This window comes from Ptychodera flava, chromosome 7 (genome assembly GCF_041260155.1).
Source record: "Ptychodera flava strain L36383 chromosome 7, AS_Pfla_20210202, whole genome shotgun sequence".
Taxonomy (NCBI): Eukaryota; Metazoa; Hemichordata; class Enteropneusta; family Ptychoderidae; genus Ptychodera; species Ptychodera flava.
The window spans coordinates 31326351-31343005 of NC_091934.1; the positions used below are offsets into that span (position 1 = coordinate 31326351).

The 16655-nt window shown below is 37.7% G+C and overlaps 1 protein-coding gene across 2 annotated transcripts; it reads right to left on the bottom strand.

Moving 5' to 3' along the window:
• Positions 1 to 367: 367 nt before the first annotated feature.
• LOC139137259 (mucin-5AC-like) lies at positions 368 to 15604 on the bottom strand. Of its 2 annotated transcripts, none has more exons than XM_070705257.1 (4): positions 15488 to 15604; positions 8144 to 8226; positions 5026 to 5491; positions 368 to 660 (listed from the first exon to the last, which is right to left on the bottom strand). In XM_070705257.1, exons 2-4 carry the CDS (start codon positions 8204 to 8206, stop codon positions 590 to 592), a joined length of 600 nt encoding a protein of 199 aa, XP_070561358.1. In that variant the 5' UTR covers positions 8207 to 8226; positions 15488 to 15604; the 3' UTR covers positions 368 to 589. The 2 variants fall into 2 exon arrangements, with proteins under 2 accessions (XP_070561358.1, XP_070561359.1); XM_070705258.1 differs by lacking the exon at positions 15488 to 15604 and adding an exon at positions 9828 to 9942.
• Between the last annotated feature and the right edge of the window lie 1051 nt (positions 15605 to 16655).

Genomic DNA, 16655 nt, shown 5'->3' on the forward strand with positions numbered 1-16655 from the left:
TGTTCATTAGATAAGCTTGTTTCATATCGTTCTTTTAAGATGTCTTTAGAACCAGAAAAGTATTTATTTCATGTTAAAATTCCTATTCACATGCATATATTTGCACGCTTTAGGTGCTTATCACGTACTAATTTACAAATTGAAACCGATAGAAAACATACCATAGAAAGAAGTCAAAGACTATGTAGATTTTGTGAAGCTAATGAGGTTAAGGATGAGTTTCACTTTTTATTGGTTTGCTCTTTATTGAACATTTCAGAAAAAAAATATATTGATCATCATTATAATCCTCCATCACATCAAAAGCTAAGTTTATTGAATTGCTTACCCATGAAAATATAGAAACATACAACGTTTAGCTGCTTCCATGTTTCATGCTTTCAATATCCGAAATCGTGTAAATGAATTGAATATTTAATGTATTGTGTCTTTTTGTTTACTTTTATTAATACTGTTAATGTAATACGGGCCAATGGCCTTGAAATGCCGAATAAACCAACCATAAAATAAAAAAATTCATTACGAGATACAAAGTTCGCATCCAACTTGTTTTTCGTGCCTTCTCAAGCAAACTTGAAGGTTCCCGAAGTTAAGCATAGTTCCAGTTCATCGCTAGGGTGATCAGGACTGCTACCATGGCTACGGAAATAACAACTTCATCTGAATAAATGAAAAGAGAAAGTAAAAGTTCGCACCTTTCACAAATATTTTAAATTCCAAAGCTGTTTTCGCTCATGGTAAGTCTTTAGGTTTGAAAATTGCAGGATGGTATGATGAATAATAAGTACTTTGTGACGTGGAAACGTCATTACGAAGCACAACAATCTTCTTGAGTCGGTTTCTTGGCCTACTTTGAGAATCTGGAAGGTGACTTATGGTGATATTATGCAAAATTATTTCGCTCACTGAGATGGCCGTATATTTCCAGTTTTCTGTTTTGTTGTTCAAAGTAGAATATGCCTCTGGGACAGATAATTGGATCCAAACATATTTAGGGGCGACGTCAAAAGTTCAATGAAGGATAAAAAACTTAATTGTTTTAGTTTGGGGGTGGGGGGGTTTTGACCTAAAAAAGTTTCTATCCTACAAATCGATTTAAGGTAAAAATTGCCAGGAAAATGAATATTTTGAAAAAATAGAGCAGAAATGCACACTTTCGTGTTGAAGCCAGCGGAGGGAGTTGTTTTAACATGGTGCAGAGCTGCACCTGGCCTAGTTAGTGTAAACAATGCAGGCTGTTGGCCTCTGTTGCACCATAGACGGTAGTTTCTCTACTGTCTATATGGTTGCACTCGGAATTCATAATTGTATTTTGCTACATTTCTGGTGCACGTGTAGTCCGCCTGAATGGAGTAGTGTGAACTGAGTTGTTACAACCACCAGGAGAGTTGAGATAGTTTTTATACCTCTGGAAGGAGAAACCTGGACTTTATTGTTGTTGTTCTTGTTCATTCATTGTTAGTATGTTGTATTTATATTTGATGAAACACAAAGTGTGTTCCCAATCTTAAGCCCCACTAGCTTTATCTTTTAGCATTATTTTTATGATTTTACTTTCAAACTAAAATAAGTTGGTGACAATGTAGTCATTTAGGTCTGTGTACACACTTATAACTACCTGCCGGGGCTATATATGCAATTTGAACAAGATAAAGATTACACTGCGATTAAATGTTCGCCCAAACATTAAATCACAGCTCTAGCCCCATGCAGAAAAGCTAAAACCTTGATACTATGCATATCTGCACTGAAATCTTCATATAAACTGCACAGAGTAGTCCAAATTGTAATGCATAGGGGTGAATGTTTTCAACTGTGACACTGTATGTTCTGATCCTTTTTAATATTACCAATTTTTGAAAATGCCAGGAAATCAAAATGACCGTTAAAATTTTAATTTACATGTGAAATGTTTCTGAAAGGAATGGTTTCCTAATGCAGTAAAAGTTCATATCTCTTCAGAGGGTAGATTTCAGAAAGGAGAGAATAGGTAGATAATTTGAGGTCAACAAATTTCAAGAGTTACAGCTAGTGGGGCTTTAACGATGCATTACTTTATTTCACCCCTAAATTGATGATCCTTAGCTTTGCTTTACATAGAAAGAGCCTGGCAACAGGTTCAATATAAGTCAATTAAGTTTCTAGGGGGGGTGGGGGGGTTTGGGAGAAACTAAGGGAATTAAGTTTTTTATCCTACATTGAACTTTTGACGTCGCCCCTTACAGTGATTTTCTGGTCCACCACTTGTGGCGACTTATTTTTGCAACTCTTGGAGTAAAGGACCTTATCAACGTCTAAGTCTTGTGAAAATCGAAAATTAAATTTTTCCCCGTAGAGCTAACACAGATTTTGAAATATCGGTAAATGTTTAGTCATTTGTTTCTGTAGTGTCAAACGTGACCCCTAATTTTCACTCTTGAGTTGGTAGGAGAATCGTTGAAATTTCCATCAAGAAAAGTTTGAAAAAGACTGTAAGTCTTTTAATTTTGAGTCACGTACCAATGTATCTTCCAAGAAAGAATCATCGTTCAGGTTACAAGACACGAAATCGACCTTTTTATCTAACAATTCCATGGTGGTTAATAAGCTCAGAACCACCGTAAATTGTACATTTCTGAAAGCCTAGATACAAGGGAACATTTTGGTAATAACAGTGTTACCATCGTTTACATAACTATCATGTTACAGGTAATTTGCATAAACGTTCAAACATCGGGTTTCCCTAATAGATGTTTTGTCTAAATTCTTCAAACTATCTACCTCTAAATTTCTGGAATTCAAGCTGTCACAATGCTCTTCCAAAGTGTGTCTCAGATTTTTTATATCGTGCTTAGTTGTTTTGGAGCACAATTTTAACATGACAGCTTTTTGCCATACAAATTTCTGCAAGAGCTTTTGACAGCCTAATGAGTTAGTGGGTGCATGGAGGTAGTAGAGACTACCTCCATGGTGGGTGTGTGTGTCAATATGTACTGACTGATAACAATGAATTTTAAATTTGACGCCTAAACCAAGCATGGCCAGTGATAGGACAGAAACGCCGTTCCACTTATCACGAACACCCCCACAAAGTGTAACAATTTGTTTATCGGGTCCTAAGCGCTATTTTCAGTACAATTTCAGACCATGGATGTAAAAAATTAGATTTACATCCATGTTCAGATGTAAACTGAGCACAATCATTCTCGACAAAGCAAAAATAAAATTTTCACTGGTGCTTTACACAGTGTCGCATGACGATGCTTTCTCAAACAAGCAGGTCTTTGATGCTGAACGATTATGACTAGAAAGTCTATTCCACAAGGAAGCAGCGGCATTCATCTATGCTGTCGTAGCTCTCGTTTTTCTCAGAAGAATATGGATTGCAAGGGGAAACTCCGAATCGTGCAACGGAAAAATGTTTTTCCGTCGCAACGTACGAGAGCTATGGCTGCTGCTACGGCGACATATGAGAAAGAACGATCATCATAATTTGAGTCTTGTTGGTTGAGTTTTAAGAGAAACGGATTGTGGTCACTTGAATGGAGAGATCTGAATTCTGGTTTATGAAATAGAAAACTTTAGTGTATACACAGTCCCTCATAACAAGACTGGTTTGTAATAGTGTAATACTGTTGGTAAAATCGTCTCGGGTTGATTGGAAGAGACCGGAAAAAAATTGTGCCATGATTCTTGAAGTTGGCGTGCAATGTTAGCCGTGAGTTACGTACAGCTTCCACGTGTTCGAGGCGTTACACGGGTCAGCCTGCATGTGAGCATTTTTCTGTTTGTCTGTGATTTAATATAGTGAGTTAGTCAGCATATTAAAATTAGACTACAATATATCAGAATTGGACCAAGTATATATACTAGGCTTACATTAGAGAAAAGATAAAACAGCTAACCGCCGGCTAAGTACAAAGCTGGAATCGAGGTACGGGCCCGGGGACGCCAGTGCTTACAAACAGGCGAAGTTGGTTTGTTTTTGTTTCATTTTTATGTCCCATTAGCCGAAATGTTCTGCACCTTTGAATGCCGGACCCTTTCCATAACAACGGAGAAAACAGCAGTTTTGTAGTCATTCAAGTCTCTTGAACTGGACCAATGATACATGTCATACCGTCGTATCGATCGACACGATCGCAAGCGTAGCACTCGTCGCTGACGTGTAATGCATACCATACAATGTCAGCTTAGAGCGTACGGACATAAGCGAGCGCGTTCATGTATGGCCGTGGTTTGAGGGCTTGAAATACTCGAAATTATCGTGTGTCGCAACGCATCTCTTTTCATTTTCCACCAAAATTGGTGACTTTTGGTACTTTACAACATAACATGCACTTTAATAGTTTGCTAGTATCCGTTTCAACTCACATCGTTTCGTGTCGCCGTTCTCAACTACCGACAATCCAGTCGTTGTGGACTGACCAGGTGGGACTGCAGAGAAATACTTAGAAGAGCCAAGTGTAGAATTAGGGATAAAGTCGAGATAATTTGTTTGAGTTCCTGCCAGCCTTATCCGAAGCATTCTTTGTAGTTTTATCGCCCTCGTTCACGCTGAATATTCATAGACGTGGGCACTATACGGTTCTCAGGGCCTGGACCGTATAGTGCCCACGTCAAAATTCGTATGGCCAAAAGCTGGAATGAAAGAAATCAACTAGGATTAAATTCACGGCTCTGGAAGTTTTTCTGGCATAAAAATTGTTTTAGAAGATTAAAAAAAAATTCTGAGACAGCTTGCACTCACACAAATTTCAGCCTTATATCTCAAAGCATTGAAACAAAACATAAGGAAAAACCGATATTTAAAGGTTATGAAAATTTCCTGTCGCGTGATGGTTATTTAGACAATGGTGACACTATGGTACCCAAAATGTTTTCCTACATCTAGGCTTTCCTAACATATACAAGTTATAGGGGTTCTGACCTTATGAATCACTAAAAAATTGTTAACTTAAAAAGGTAAATTTCTTGTCTTGGAACCTTAACCTTTATTCAAGTCAGAGGATTTTCAAACAAATGATTATTTAGCAATTGGATTACTTTTTGATGTCGACTGTGATCCGGAAAAGGTTGTACTATTGATCCTTGTAGTCGCTGAATGACCCTGTGATACCAATGGAGATCCAGACACTGGAATTGTCACTCCGATGTCGGCTTCACCAAGTTTTGCACCATCGGGCGTAGCAGCCAAAGTAGTAGGCCTTGCAGTTGGACATGGCTGTGGACAGCTTAGGCGAATCGCATAATTGAAGCAGTCACCACTTTGCTGGCTGTGGAAACACAGGAATCCTCGCTCCAAGTTACATGCCAGACTAACTTGACCAGTTTCGTTGTACGGAGTATGGGCATCGTCGTCCAAAGCACATTCAATATCAGATGGCTCATCGCAGAATCCATAGGGACCTCTCAACTGATTGATGAGTTCAAACTCTCCGATAGAACGTTGGTCAAGAGTTCCACCATTCTCATCATCCATCCATTCCGTCCATTCTTGACATGTCTCATTCTAAAAAAAAGGGGGAATGTTCTATAGTTATGTCAGCGAGCAACAACCTCCTGAATACTTATATATCACACAAAGAACAATATAATAAATATACACGCAGGTACTGAACTTTGGAAGAGTTTACCAATCGATATCAAGTATATCAAAGCAAAACGTTTGCTTCCACAGCCATAACTAAAATTTCTCCTCCTTAAGCCTAATTGTTAACATATCTTTACAGTTCCAAAATATACCTCTCTCTTTCAATGAACTGGCAGTCGTTTTGTACAAAGTTCATACTAGCCTGAATTTTATTTTTTAGTCAAAACCCGATTAGCAAAAAGCTATTTTTGACTTCTGTTGCCATTTTAGACTCTTATCTGTCTTAATCTGTACAACACACACATTCTTTAATTGGCAATAAATGAATGAACATACTCTAAATCGCTATGGGGTGGATGAAATATCCCTTGGAACGATCTTTGCTTGACAAGTACACCAATTGTATCTCAGTGTCAATCGCATTTCCGATTGATATTGATCACTTCGATTGTGACTTTTTTCTGTCCGTATATTTACTCATACGCAGCTCTAATGTACCGTTACCTACGGCAAACAGCGCGTCATGCATAGCACAGTGTTGGCAGACAGCATAAAATGAATTTTAGGTTACTTTCACAAATACATAATCGAAGGCGAAATTGGCACTGAGGGTATATTAAATATTGCGGTTTCAAATACCATGCTCTACTGATTAAAGCGTTTTTCCTACGGTGCCTATATGATCGCTGCAAATTGCCAATATTTTCTATAGACACCCGGTCATCAAATATTTAACGTTTGACTTCCGTCATATGCCACGCTCGAAAAGTTTTGTTTCCTCTGTTTGTTCGCAGTCATTTAATTCTGGCGTGATCACTAAAAGGGTTTATGCTAGTGCAAACGTAAAATGCAGATGTGGGTACCATTTTACAAGCGGTATAGCCACAAACTGATGACTCAAAGCGCCGTACACAAAACACAGGCGCCTTGTAATTATGGCACTGTGTATTGTATACGACGATTTGACGTCATCAGTTTGTGGCTATACCACTTGTAAAATAATGCCCATAACGTAAATACATAAACATGTGCATGCTTATGTACTTAAATTATGATTTAGGGTATATGCACCAAAGTATGTTATATCGCACAAGTACATTGATGGCACAAAGACTGATTGGTCGAGACGTGGAATTACTGTGCTATATTCGCGATATGCACTCTGTTGTAACCCGGGAGATTTTAGATCGGATTTACGGCACCCAGTCACCTAGTGAACACATCACAGTCAAAACCGCTCAGCCAAATCCCCCACCTTAGGGGACGTGGATAAGTAAACATGCGCTCTTTAAAGGCAACTAACTACGTTTTGCCTCACCCCCTCCCTAACTAAAGTTTTGAAGCGTGAAAATCCAACCAAGCCTCATTCTGTATCAGTATGACTGCAATCAGCAGTTATTTCGCTTTGAAATTGTAACAAATTGTAATAATACGCTGACACATCGAATCTTTGTATCTAATCTGACGAATACAGGATCTCCCGACGGGTGGAGCATCCCATTTTAGTTTTTGTCGGCAAAATAACAGGACCAATGAATGTTTTTCATGCTTATCATAACCAGTTTTGAATAACATGTATGTGACAAAAATGTAAACGAACAAATCATAGTAACGTTTATCATATTTGGAAAATAAAAAGGGTAAATTTGCTTTTTTCATATTTTTATATATCTCTTCCACAACCACGCATACGCCACCACCACCTCACACATCCCCTCCTCCCCGGCCCGGCATACCCCTTGAAATCAGTCTTTGTTCAGCGCCAACTCGACAATGACGCAACTCATAGAATGAAATGAATTGAAACAGTTTATCCAAAATGATTGTAACGTTATTTTACATGTGCAGATGTCAAAAGAACGCTGGTGTAGCGCTGGTGCCGCTGTGGCCTGGTACACGCCAAATAATAGAGCACGCCCGGCGAGTTTGCGACTTAAAACGGGTGGCGAGATGTTGCGAATATAATATATGTAGTGCGATTTTTGCGCACGGTAATCGAAATACAACCCCGCCCTAACTCAGAAATTACGTTTTGGCCAAGAAAATGTTTCACCGAGCGCGTAATTTAAGAACCTGCACGTCACGCCTTTTTTGTTGAATGTCACGGACCAGATGTTTTTTGGTTTCGTGTTTGTTGTTGTTGTTGTTTTTTTGTTTTTTTGGGGGGGTGGCCTTACAATGCGCGTGTTTTAAGTATCCACGGGCCCTTAAAAGAGTAGTTCAGTAACCGAACTAAGTTGTTACAATGTTGCTGACTGCGACCCTCCACACGCTGTAGGGTTCATGAATCACTCGCACTCACAGACTCGCTATCACACATGTCGCACGCACGAACTTTATCATATCAATGAATTCATCGCCTAATTAAATTGTAACGAGCGCTTAAGTAGAGGAAATTTCATTTGTTGACTTTTTAGGCCAGAGTTTCAATATACTACTATGATACAACAGCAATAAACTACAACAGCAACGGGCTAGTATAACACTAGGGTTTTAACTATAAGCTCCGTATATACGTTTTATTTTTATATTTTTTTTGAAATTATATGTAGTTTAATATGCAATACGAACCTGACAAAGAGCACCGTTTATGATCACCATGAGGGTTACGAAGGAAGCACTTACGCGTCCCATGTTGTTTTGACTGAGACTCCCTGAAATAAAATAAAAACACCCATAGAACTAAACTTTCTGTGCACTTATGAACTTTCGAAATGAGATCACTGACCCATTGACATAAGGGATTGACCATTATATCTTGGGGTGGTCATACACAGAAAAAATAATTCAAAGCAAAAGGTTAGGAAAAAATCTTCAGACTAGTTTGCAAAATAAAAAAGAAAGCAAAACAATTATAAATCTGAAAGTTTACTTCGAAAAAAAAACTTAGCACATTAGCACAACTCGCTTGGAAAAAAATAAAAAATTACAATTGTAAGAAAATATTCAAAATCTGATTGTGACCATCCCCACCTCCAAAGCTCTAATGATCCGTTCCCAAGCGTGGAAAGCTGCGATTCACTAAATATAGACCAAATACTTTTTTCTGCCATGCTAGATGTTGGTGTGCCGATTTGAAATGATGAGATTGATGTTTCTGGGCATGAACACTAATATTCCATAGGGTTTAATTAGTAAAATTGATTTTGACACCGCGATATTTAATATACATTTGGTGTCAAGTTTGCCTTCAAAAATCACAGCAAAGCTCCGTCATTTTTAATCGGGTCAATTCAGATATATACCTTGTTAGGAATTAAAGCTCATTATGTATGCAAATAAGCACTGTGCCATTGTCATAAAACTTACAATTAACCTTCAAATCTGCCATATGGTTCCTTTATTAATATCTGTAAGAATATTCAAATATCTCATGGTGTCATTCTGAGAATGTCTAATACCGGGACAGTGGAAATTAGTATTAATTATGCAAGACACGCCCATTCGAGCCTGCCGATTCCAGAATCTATGTACCAAATTTGATTCTGATGCCACAAGTCATTCTCGAGATATCACTCCAACAGACAGACAGACATACAGACAGACAGACCCACACACAAAGACACACAAAGACAGACAGACAGACAGACAGACAGACAGAGGGGAGAGACTGACAGATAGACTGACAGACAGACAGACATCGTTACGGCAATAGTGCACGTGTGTGACCACGTTAGCTATAAAGTGAAGTTAAACAATATTTGTACCAAATCTATATAAAACAGAACAGACACAATATTAGAAATAAAGGTGCTGATATTGTATTTGTTTATGACTTTACACTATAGATGCGGGAGCGATTGCCTCATGGGAAGGCTAGCGCTCTGCTATATGCTGGATATTTCGGGTAGGCCTACGTGGGTTATATCTGATTATGTCAATGATAGTCTGTCACTGTGGCTTAAATTTGCTCCATACTGTACACCTAACTAGTGTAAATAGATATGTCGTGGATTGCGTATCAAATGATAGCGATTCCCCATTGATAGCTGGTGGCAGAGCGGAGAGGACAGTACATAAAATTTGAGAAGGTCGTCTGCCAACTTGACTGTATCTCTCTGAGAACGTGAACGTGGTGAGAAGCATGCAGCTTGTCTGGGGGTCGATATTTCGCTTTTGAACACAGAAACGTTCGATTTACAGCCTAGTATTACGGGTACGAGATAATTCAGACAGCCAGACCCGAGAAAGGTCTATGGCTCGACCGCGGACGGGCAATCTCTCTGACCAGCTTTGAGAGGGTAGATTCACTTACCGTTAATGTGACCGGACTACGCTGCAAAAGTGTTGTATGTTGTTGACTGCACAAGTGTTGTATGTTGTTGACTTTGTGTATTGCGATACCAAGCTAAACGCTTATGACCTGCTCGTGACCTTTGACCCTTCTTTGCGTTCACATTTATTGCACACCGGAAAAAAATTGTGAATGACTATTACGACTGATCTGTCGTCTTCCGTTCAAGATGAAGGAAACTATTATTAGTGAACTTTCCCCGCATTACGGAACAAACATCAACAGGACTATGAGCAGACTAGTACTGTTAAGGGACCGTCTCAGATTGTCGCATAAGTTCAAAAGGCGAAATTCTTTCGTTTACGGGTGGGAGGGGGTTTGATCTCCATTTAATTAATAAACTTCACTTTCGCACTTTTATTTTTGAGCACAAGTTATTTGTGTGTAAAAAGAAACAAAAATGCACAACCGTGCCAACAGATTTGTCATTAACTGTTTCCAAGTCGTTGACCGACAGTTAGATTGTATCCTAAACCTTTCATTCATCAAATTATAAAAAGTACCGTTATTTGAAATGAGCTATAATGAGCTCACTGTCTTGACTAAACAGCGCTGAATACTGCAGTCTTCAGGAGATGCATAATTCTCAGCAGCGAAAATGATGGAAAAAAAACACCCCATAGAACAGGACAAGTGAGTGTATTCCGTAAACAAGTTGCTGGCTCAGAGCAATTCCTCGAAAAGCATCATAATGACTACGAGAGGTATGTGGAAGCCCACATGTTTTTTACACCAGTCAACAACTTAAAAAGGCACCGAGATGCACAGGAAGGGTATATAAGCCGCCCAGATGTCATGGTCCGTATCAATAATATCTTAATTGAAATTTACGAAAGCACAGATTAAGCAAGTTTTGTATTGAAAAACAATTATTCATAGTTTTCTCGCTGTGTATTATTGCCTGAATACATTGGTTTATGTGCCAGACAGCAGGCGACAATTTGCCCGACGCCAGGAGGGCAAATTGTCTCCTGCTGCGAGGGCTCATGTGTACAACCGATAACGTAGTAACTAACCGATAACGTATCAAACCCGATAACGTAGTAAAAATTAACCGATAACGTAGTAAATCAACCGATAACGTAGTAACAAACCGATAACGTAGTAAATTTTTCTAACCGATAACGTAGTAAAAATTTACCGATAACGTAGTAATTTTTCCTAACCGATAACGTATCAACAAATTTACCAATAACGTATCAATGAACCAATAACGAATTAAATCAACTGATAACGTAAAAAAGTCAACCAATACCGCATCATAACATATCAATTAACTGATAATATCTGATTAAGCGATTTATGGGAAGCGATAGATTGATCGATTTATAGATAGATAGATAGATATTAAATAGATAGATAGATAGATAGATAGATAGATAGATAGATAGATAGATAGATAGATAGATAAATGGATCGATCAATGTATCAATAGATAAATCGAGCACTCAATGGATAGATCGATCGATCTATCTATCGATGTTTGATAGATGGTCGGTCGGTCAATCGATCGATCGATAGATAGATAAATTGATAGGCAGATCGATCGATAGAATGAAGGATCTATTAATTCGATAGACAGATAGATCAATTAATCGATAAATCGATGGATCTATTCGATAAATCGGTCAATAGATAGATAGATCTATAGATCGATTTGTTATCACATTGTCTCGCACTCAATTTCCTTTTCTTCTATTTATTTTTTTCGTTTAGCGTAAATTGTTACAAATTTCTGTAGCAAATCAATCGTGTTTCGGCTGTTTTCATGGTATTACGAACGACTAAATTGATCTAAATATTGTTAAACTTCTGGAATAGGTTTTTGAAGTTGTTTCTTGTTTAAGTATAGTAGCTATACAGTTTAGTTCTAGTTGGGTAAAATTCAAAGAGACAGTATAAGTACTGATGAAACAAAGACAAGAGAATGAGCGGCTGTTGGTTTACACAGGCAACCCTACCGAGATAGAAAACTATTACAGAAAGTGTGGTTGTAATAGCAAGATTAGAAACAACTTTCCAAACCCATTCGAGTTGTACCAACATTTAGATCAAGTTAGTCGTTCATGCTGCAACAAAAGTTATACGGGCAAGTCGTGGGAATAATTTGCTTCGCATATAAATGTGATTATCACAAAACATCTTTTAACAAAGTAATCGGACCATTTACAAAACGGAAGACCTTTTACCCTTGGGACCGTTTTTGGCTCTAGCAGACCAATACCGCAATCACCGACAGGCAACATCGCAAATTTCGCACACATATTGGTTACGTCGACCGATAGAAGTAACTGCGTATTAGTGAGTAACCAAAGAATATTAATAATTTATTCGTAAAATTGACGATTTTTCATGTTATTGAAAATCTCCATCGGGTGTATTTGAAAAAGGTAAGCATATCAGTGATTAATATGACGGAACCTAATATAAATGTATGAGTGAACTCTGGTAATAATAAAGGCCAAGAAAAATAAAAGGTTTGTTTCTCATCCTAGACATATTGCAAAAATGATGCAGTGACGCAGGTTTTTTTTTCTTCTCAATTTTTTTTTAATTCTTCAACCAACAAGAACGCGCAAGAAAACATGAAAACGACATAGAAATGCACGCAGAGATAAATGCACAGCAGTGTTGCTTAGTATTTTTGTATAGCAACAGTTGACTTTTAGTGCAGCAATGCAGAGTTTTGACAGCTTAATATAACAGTGACATATGTGTACAGTTCTGAATGGAATGTTAGTGTTAGTTATTTTGTTTACAGTTCTGTTTTATACAGCACTGTGTTATGCACTATCGTCGCGTATTTTTTCGGGGTTTTAAAACTTTATTTCCTTATGAGCAGGAAAAAAATGTTGACGTGGCGGGTTTGAATTGTGACGCGCGCGAGGATGAGAAACAAACTTTTTATTTTTGTTGGCCTAAGCGTTTTTTTTTATTATATCAGCACTATACTATGTACGACTACACATTAATTTTGCGATTTCTTCGTAATCCTACTTCAAATAAGATGTGACTTGACGTGAATCATGACATAAAGGTTAAAAGGAAAGAAAAAGCAATATGTTGTCTACAAAATCTGTTGACTTGGCTTGCTTACAGGAGTAACTTGCAAAATTAATGAAGTTTGATTATGAGGAATTCAATTGAACAATGAGTCCAGATTAGCCTGTAATTCAGTCCCAGAATGAGAGTTACATTGTATAGACATATTGTCATTTGATAAACTGAAGTTGTAAGTAACGAAATTTTTAAATCGGTCATGTTGAAAATTTTTTTCCAAGTCCTCCTAACTTAGAAAGTGTACCGATAAAGACACTCACGTATGTGTTGTTCAGTTAGTTTCCATTTATGAAAACTTTATCGGTCGATTGATAATTTATTTGTTGACTTGATGAATTGTCAGTTGATTGGAATCTTTTTCTTTTGACTTTACTAGGTCAGTGATTGATTTGATACATAATTGGTTCATTTGATCGGTTGATTTGATACGTTACTATTCACTTGGCTACATTATGGGTTGATTTGATACACGATCTCTCTATTTATCTATCCGTCGATCGATCGATTTATATATATATATATATATATATATATATATATATATATATATATATATATATACGAGCATATATATACATGTATATATATATATATATATATATATATATATATATATATATATATATATATATATATATATATATATAGCGATGAAATTCGTTTCTTCGCTTCGATAAAGTTTTTATGTGCGATGTATGATTGTGAGCATGCGTGCGTGAGTGCTTCAAACTCTACAGCGTGTTGAGCGGTCTCAGTCAGAAAAATGTAACAACTTAGCCGGCTATTGAACCACTCTTTTTTGGGAGTGGAGATTTAGCCGAGCGGTTCTCTCTGTGGCCTCTCCACTAGGCGACTGATGCCGTATGTTGTTGGTTCGAACCCGATTGAAAACTAGCCGTATATATATATATATATATATATATATATATATATATATATATATATATATATATATATATATATAATATATATATATATAGTTCTATTAATCGAGCAATCGATCAATTTATTCAATCATTCAATCGATAGAAAGATCGATCTATTGATAGATCAGTGCATCGATCGATCAATCGGTCGATCTATCGATTGATCAATGGATTGATCGATGGATCGAGGATAGATCTATCCCTATGAATCTATTCTCATGAATCACTTAATCCAATACATTGATACGTTGATTTGATACGTTATCGGTAAATTTGTTGATACGTTATCGGTTAGGAAAAATTACTACGTTATCGGTAAATTTTTACTACGTTATCGGTTAGAAAAATTTACTACGTTATCGGTTTGTTACTACGTTATCGGTTGATTTACTACGTTATCGGTTAATTTTTACTACGTTATCGGGTTTGATACGTTATCGGTTAGTTACTACGTTATCGGTTGTAACAGGGCTCATGTGAACAAGCTTTGACAACTATCTTGCATTTTTCAGTTTCAGTGTGGCCAAGCGGTTATAACAGGTATTTGAAGTATGTCACTTATAATTCATCATACCAGTATTATATTTTAAACAAGGCATGGAGTCTCATTTATCTGACCTCAACATGATAATTCAAGGTTTTATATTTCTTCTTCATGTTGCTCCGTTTGAACGTTCGCTTTACATTCATCAGGTGGATTGGAACTGTTGATTCTAGTAATTTTCTATCCAACCTAAAAGCTGCATTCATGTGTTTCAAGGATGTAATCATAAAGTTGTTTCCTGTTTGCATGATTTTAATGAATGCAAGAAAAGGTGGTCGAGGTGACATTCCCTCTCATCGTAACTTGGATATTCGAAAGTTGTGCTTTCAGAAAGTAGAAAGGCCGCTCAGGGATGAAAGGCTCCCTCGTGCCTCCTGTGCCTAAAACACAGGAGTATAGCTACAGTGGCAAGTGCTGCGTGATTTTTCCACAACCGAGAGCCGAAGGGTCAAGGGCAAGTACAGAGCGAAACGTTCGGGCTGCATCGTGACTGACCGGCCACTGACACACAATGGCACTAGAAAGCTGTCCTTGAGCTCGAATTATAGCGATTTGAAGGATACTTCGCTATTAAGGACGACGACTTCGCAGTCAATCGATGTGCAATGATATAGTGATCTCTTAAATGCCTAAGAATACATAAATCGATGGGATGTCATCTTTATTGCTATGCCATTCGTTTGCTAGGCACATGACATGAATAGCGGCCAGGCCGCTCGGCACTGTCACTGTACACATTCGCCATCTTGTAGGGGAGTTTGTATCTTGCCCGCCTTTAGGAGCGACATGTAATACCCACACTTTATAAACCTGATTGTCAAAGATTGAGAGATAATTGAGATATGTGGACACGCTGCATTATCGTCAAAATCTGTATTGTAATGAACATGGATGAGGGCAACGCCCATGCAAATAATGATAAGCGGCAGTGAGTATTTCACTGAGACTGCCACCAACTCTGGTGCGTAGACCATCACTGCATAGACTACATGTACTAATACATACTCCTGTAATTCTTAGCGAAGATATGAAACACGGTCAAGCCAATGTAGATGATAAGATAAAATATTATATGTATATTATTTACGCACCTTTTTACAAAGTCAAGCGCAGACCCATCAGCGACCTAGATTTTGACCTGAACGAAAACAGACGACAGTTGAGATTCTTTGGCTGCTATTGGACAACACTGGTTCTCTCAGTATCGATTCGGCGCTGGAATTTGAGCTATTGGCGCATGTGCAATGTTAGTAACCGGCCACTGCTATCCCTCATGATAGAGTGGCACAGATTTTGGGAAATCAGAGAGTAATAAAAACTGGTGGAGATACCTGGAATCTCAATACATAATAAAACTGCAGCCTTCACTCTGATACAGTTCCTTTACTTCGAAATGTGAAAAACGCATACATAATAATATAAACCAGCATTAACCGAGAGCGCTAGCCGAAGGGTCAAGGGCAAGTACAGAGCAAAGGATCAAAGCCCCTGTAGCTGTAACTCTTGAAATTTGTCGACCTTAAAGAGGCTTTCTTTTTTCTCTGGTTTTCTTTAAATTCTACAGATTTAAAGGATATAGTCTTTTACCACTAAAAAATTTGACAAGTAAATTTAAATTTTAATCGTTAGTTTGATTTCCCGCCATTTTAAAAAATTGGTAGTATTGCAAAGAAAACATAGCACATGGTGTCCCAGTAGAAAACATTCAGCACTATGTATTATATTGGACTACTCTGTTGTTTCTGTGAAGATTCCAACGCATTATATGCACGGCATACAGTGTTTTTTGCTTTATTTGCATGAGGGCGCCATTTTATGTTTGGGGAAACATTTATTATTTATCTTTCTCAAAATTGCACATGTAGTCCCAGTGGACAGTTTATTCTACATGTATAAACACCCCTCAATGAGTACATTCCCATGAACTTGTTTTAGTCTAGAAGTAAAATCACAAAAATAATGCGAAAAAGATACAGCTATCGGGCCTTTGATGAATCATATCAGTAATAGTTATTTCAAGATATATATCTTTGTGAGTGTCTTCCATCATCAGACATCAGTCGTATGGACTTGTCAGCTCCTTCGACGTTTACGGATAGGGGGCGCTCTGATAAATTATCCATGAGAGAAAATGCCGAGAGAGTTTGACCGGTTGACCTTGCTGGTAATTTTATGCAGGAAATTACAATAACAATGCTTGGTCGAATGACGCAGTGCCTTGAGGGTGGGATCGCCAGTGGTATATGGGGAGGAGTACCT

Bases quoted from the DNA above. Each gene is read 5' to 3' on its own strand.
- LOC139137259 (XM_070705257.1), bottom strand. From the start codon at position 8,206: ATGGGACGCGTAAGTGCTTCCTTCGTAACCCTCATGGTGATCATAAAC. The intron at 5,492-8,143 runs GTTCGTATTGCA...CCTTTTTTTTAG, and splicing joins TAAACGGTGCTCTTTGTCAG to AATGAGACATGTCAAGAATG. The intron at 661-5,025 runs GTAATCCAATTG...TCATTTATTCAG, and splicing joins ATCACAGTCGACATCAAAAA to ATGAAGTTGTTATTTCCGTA.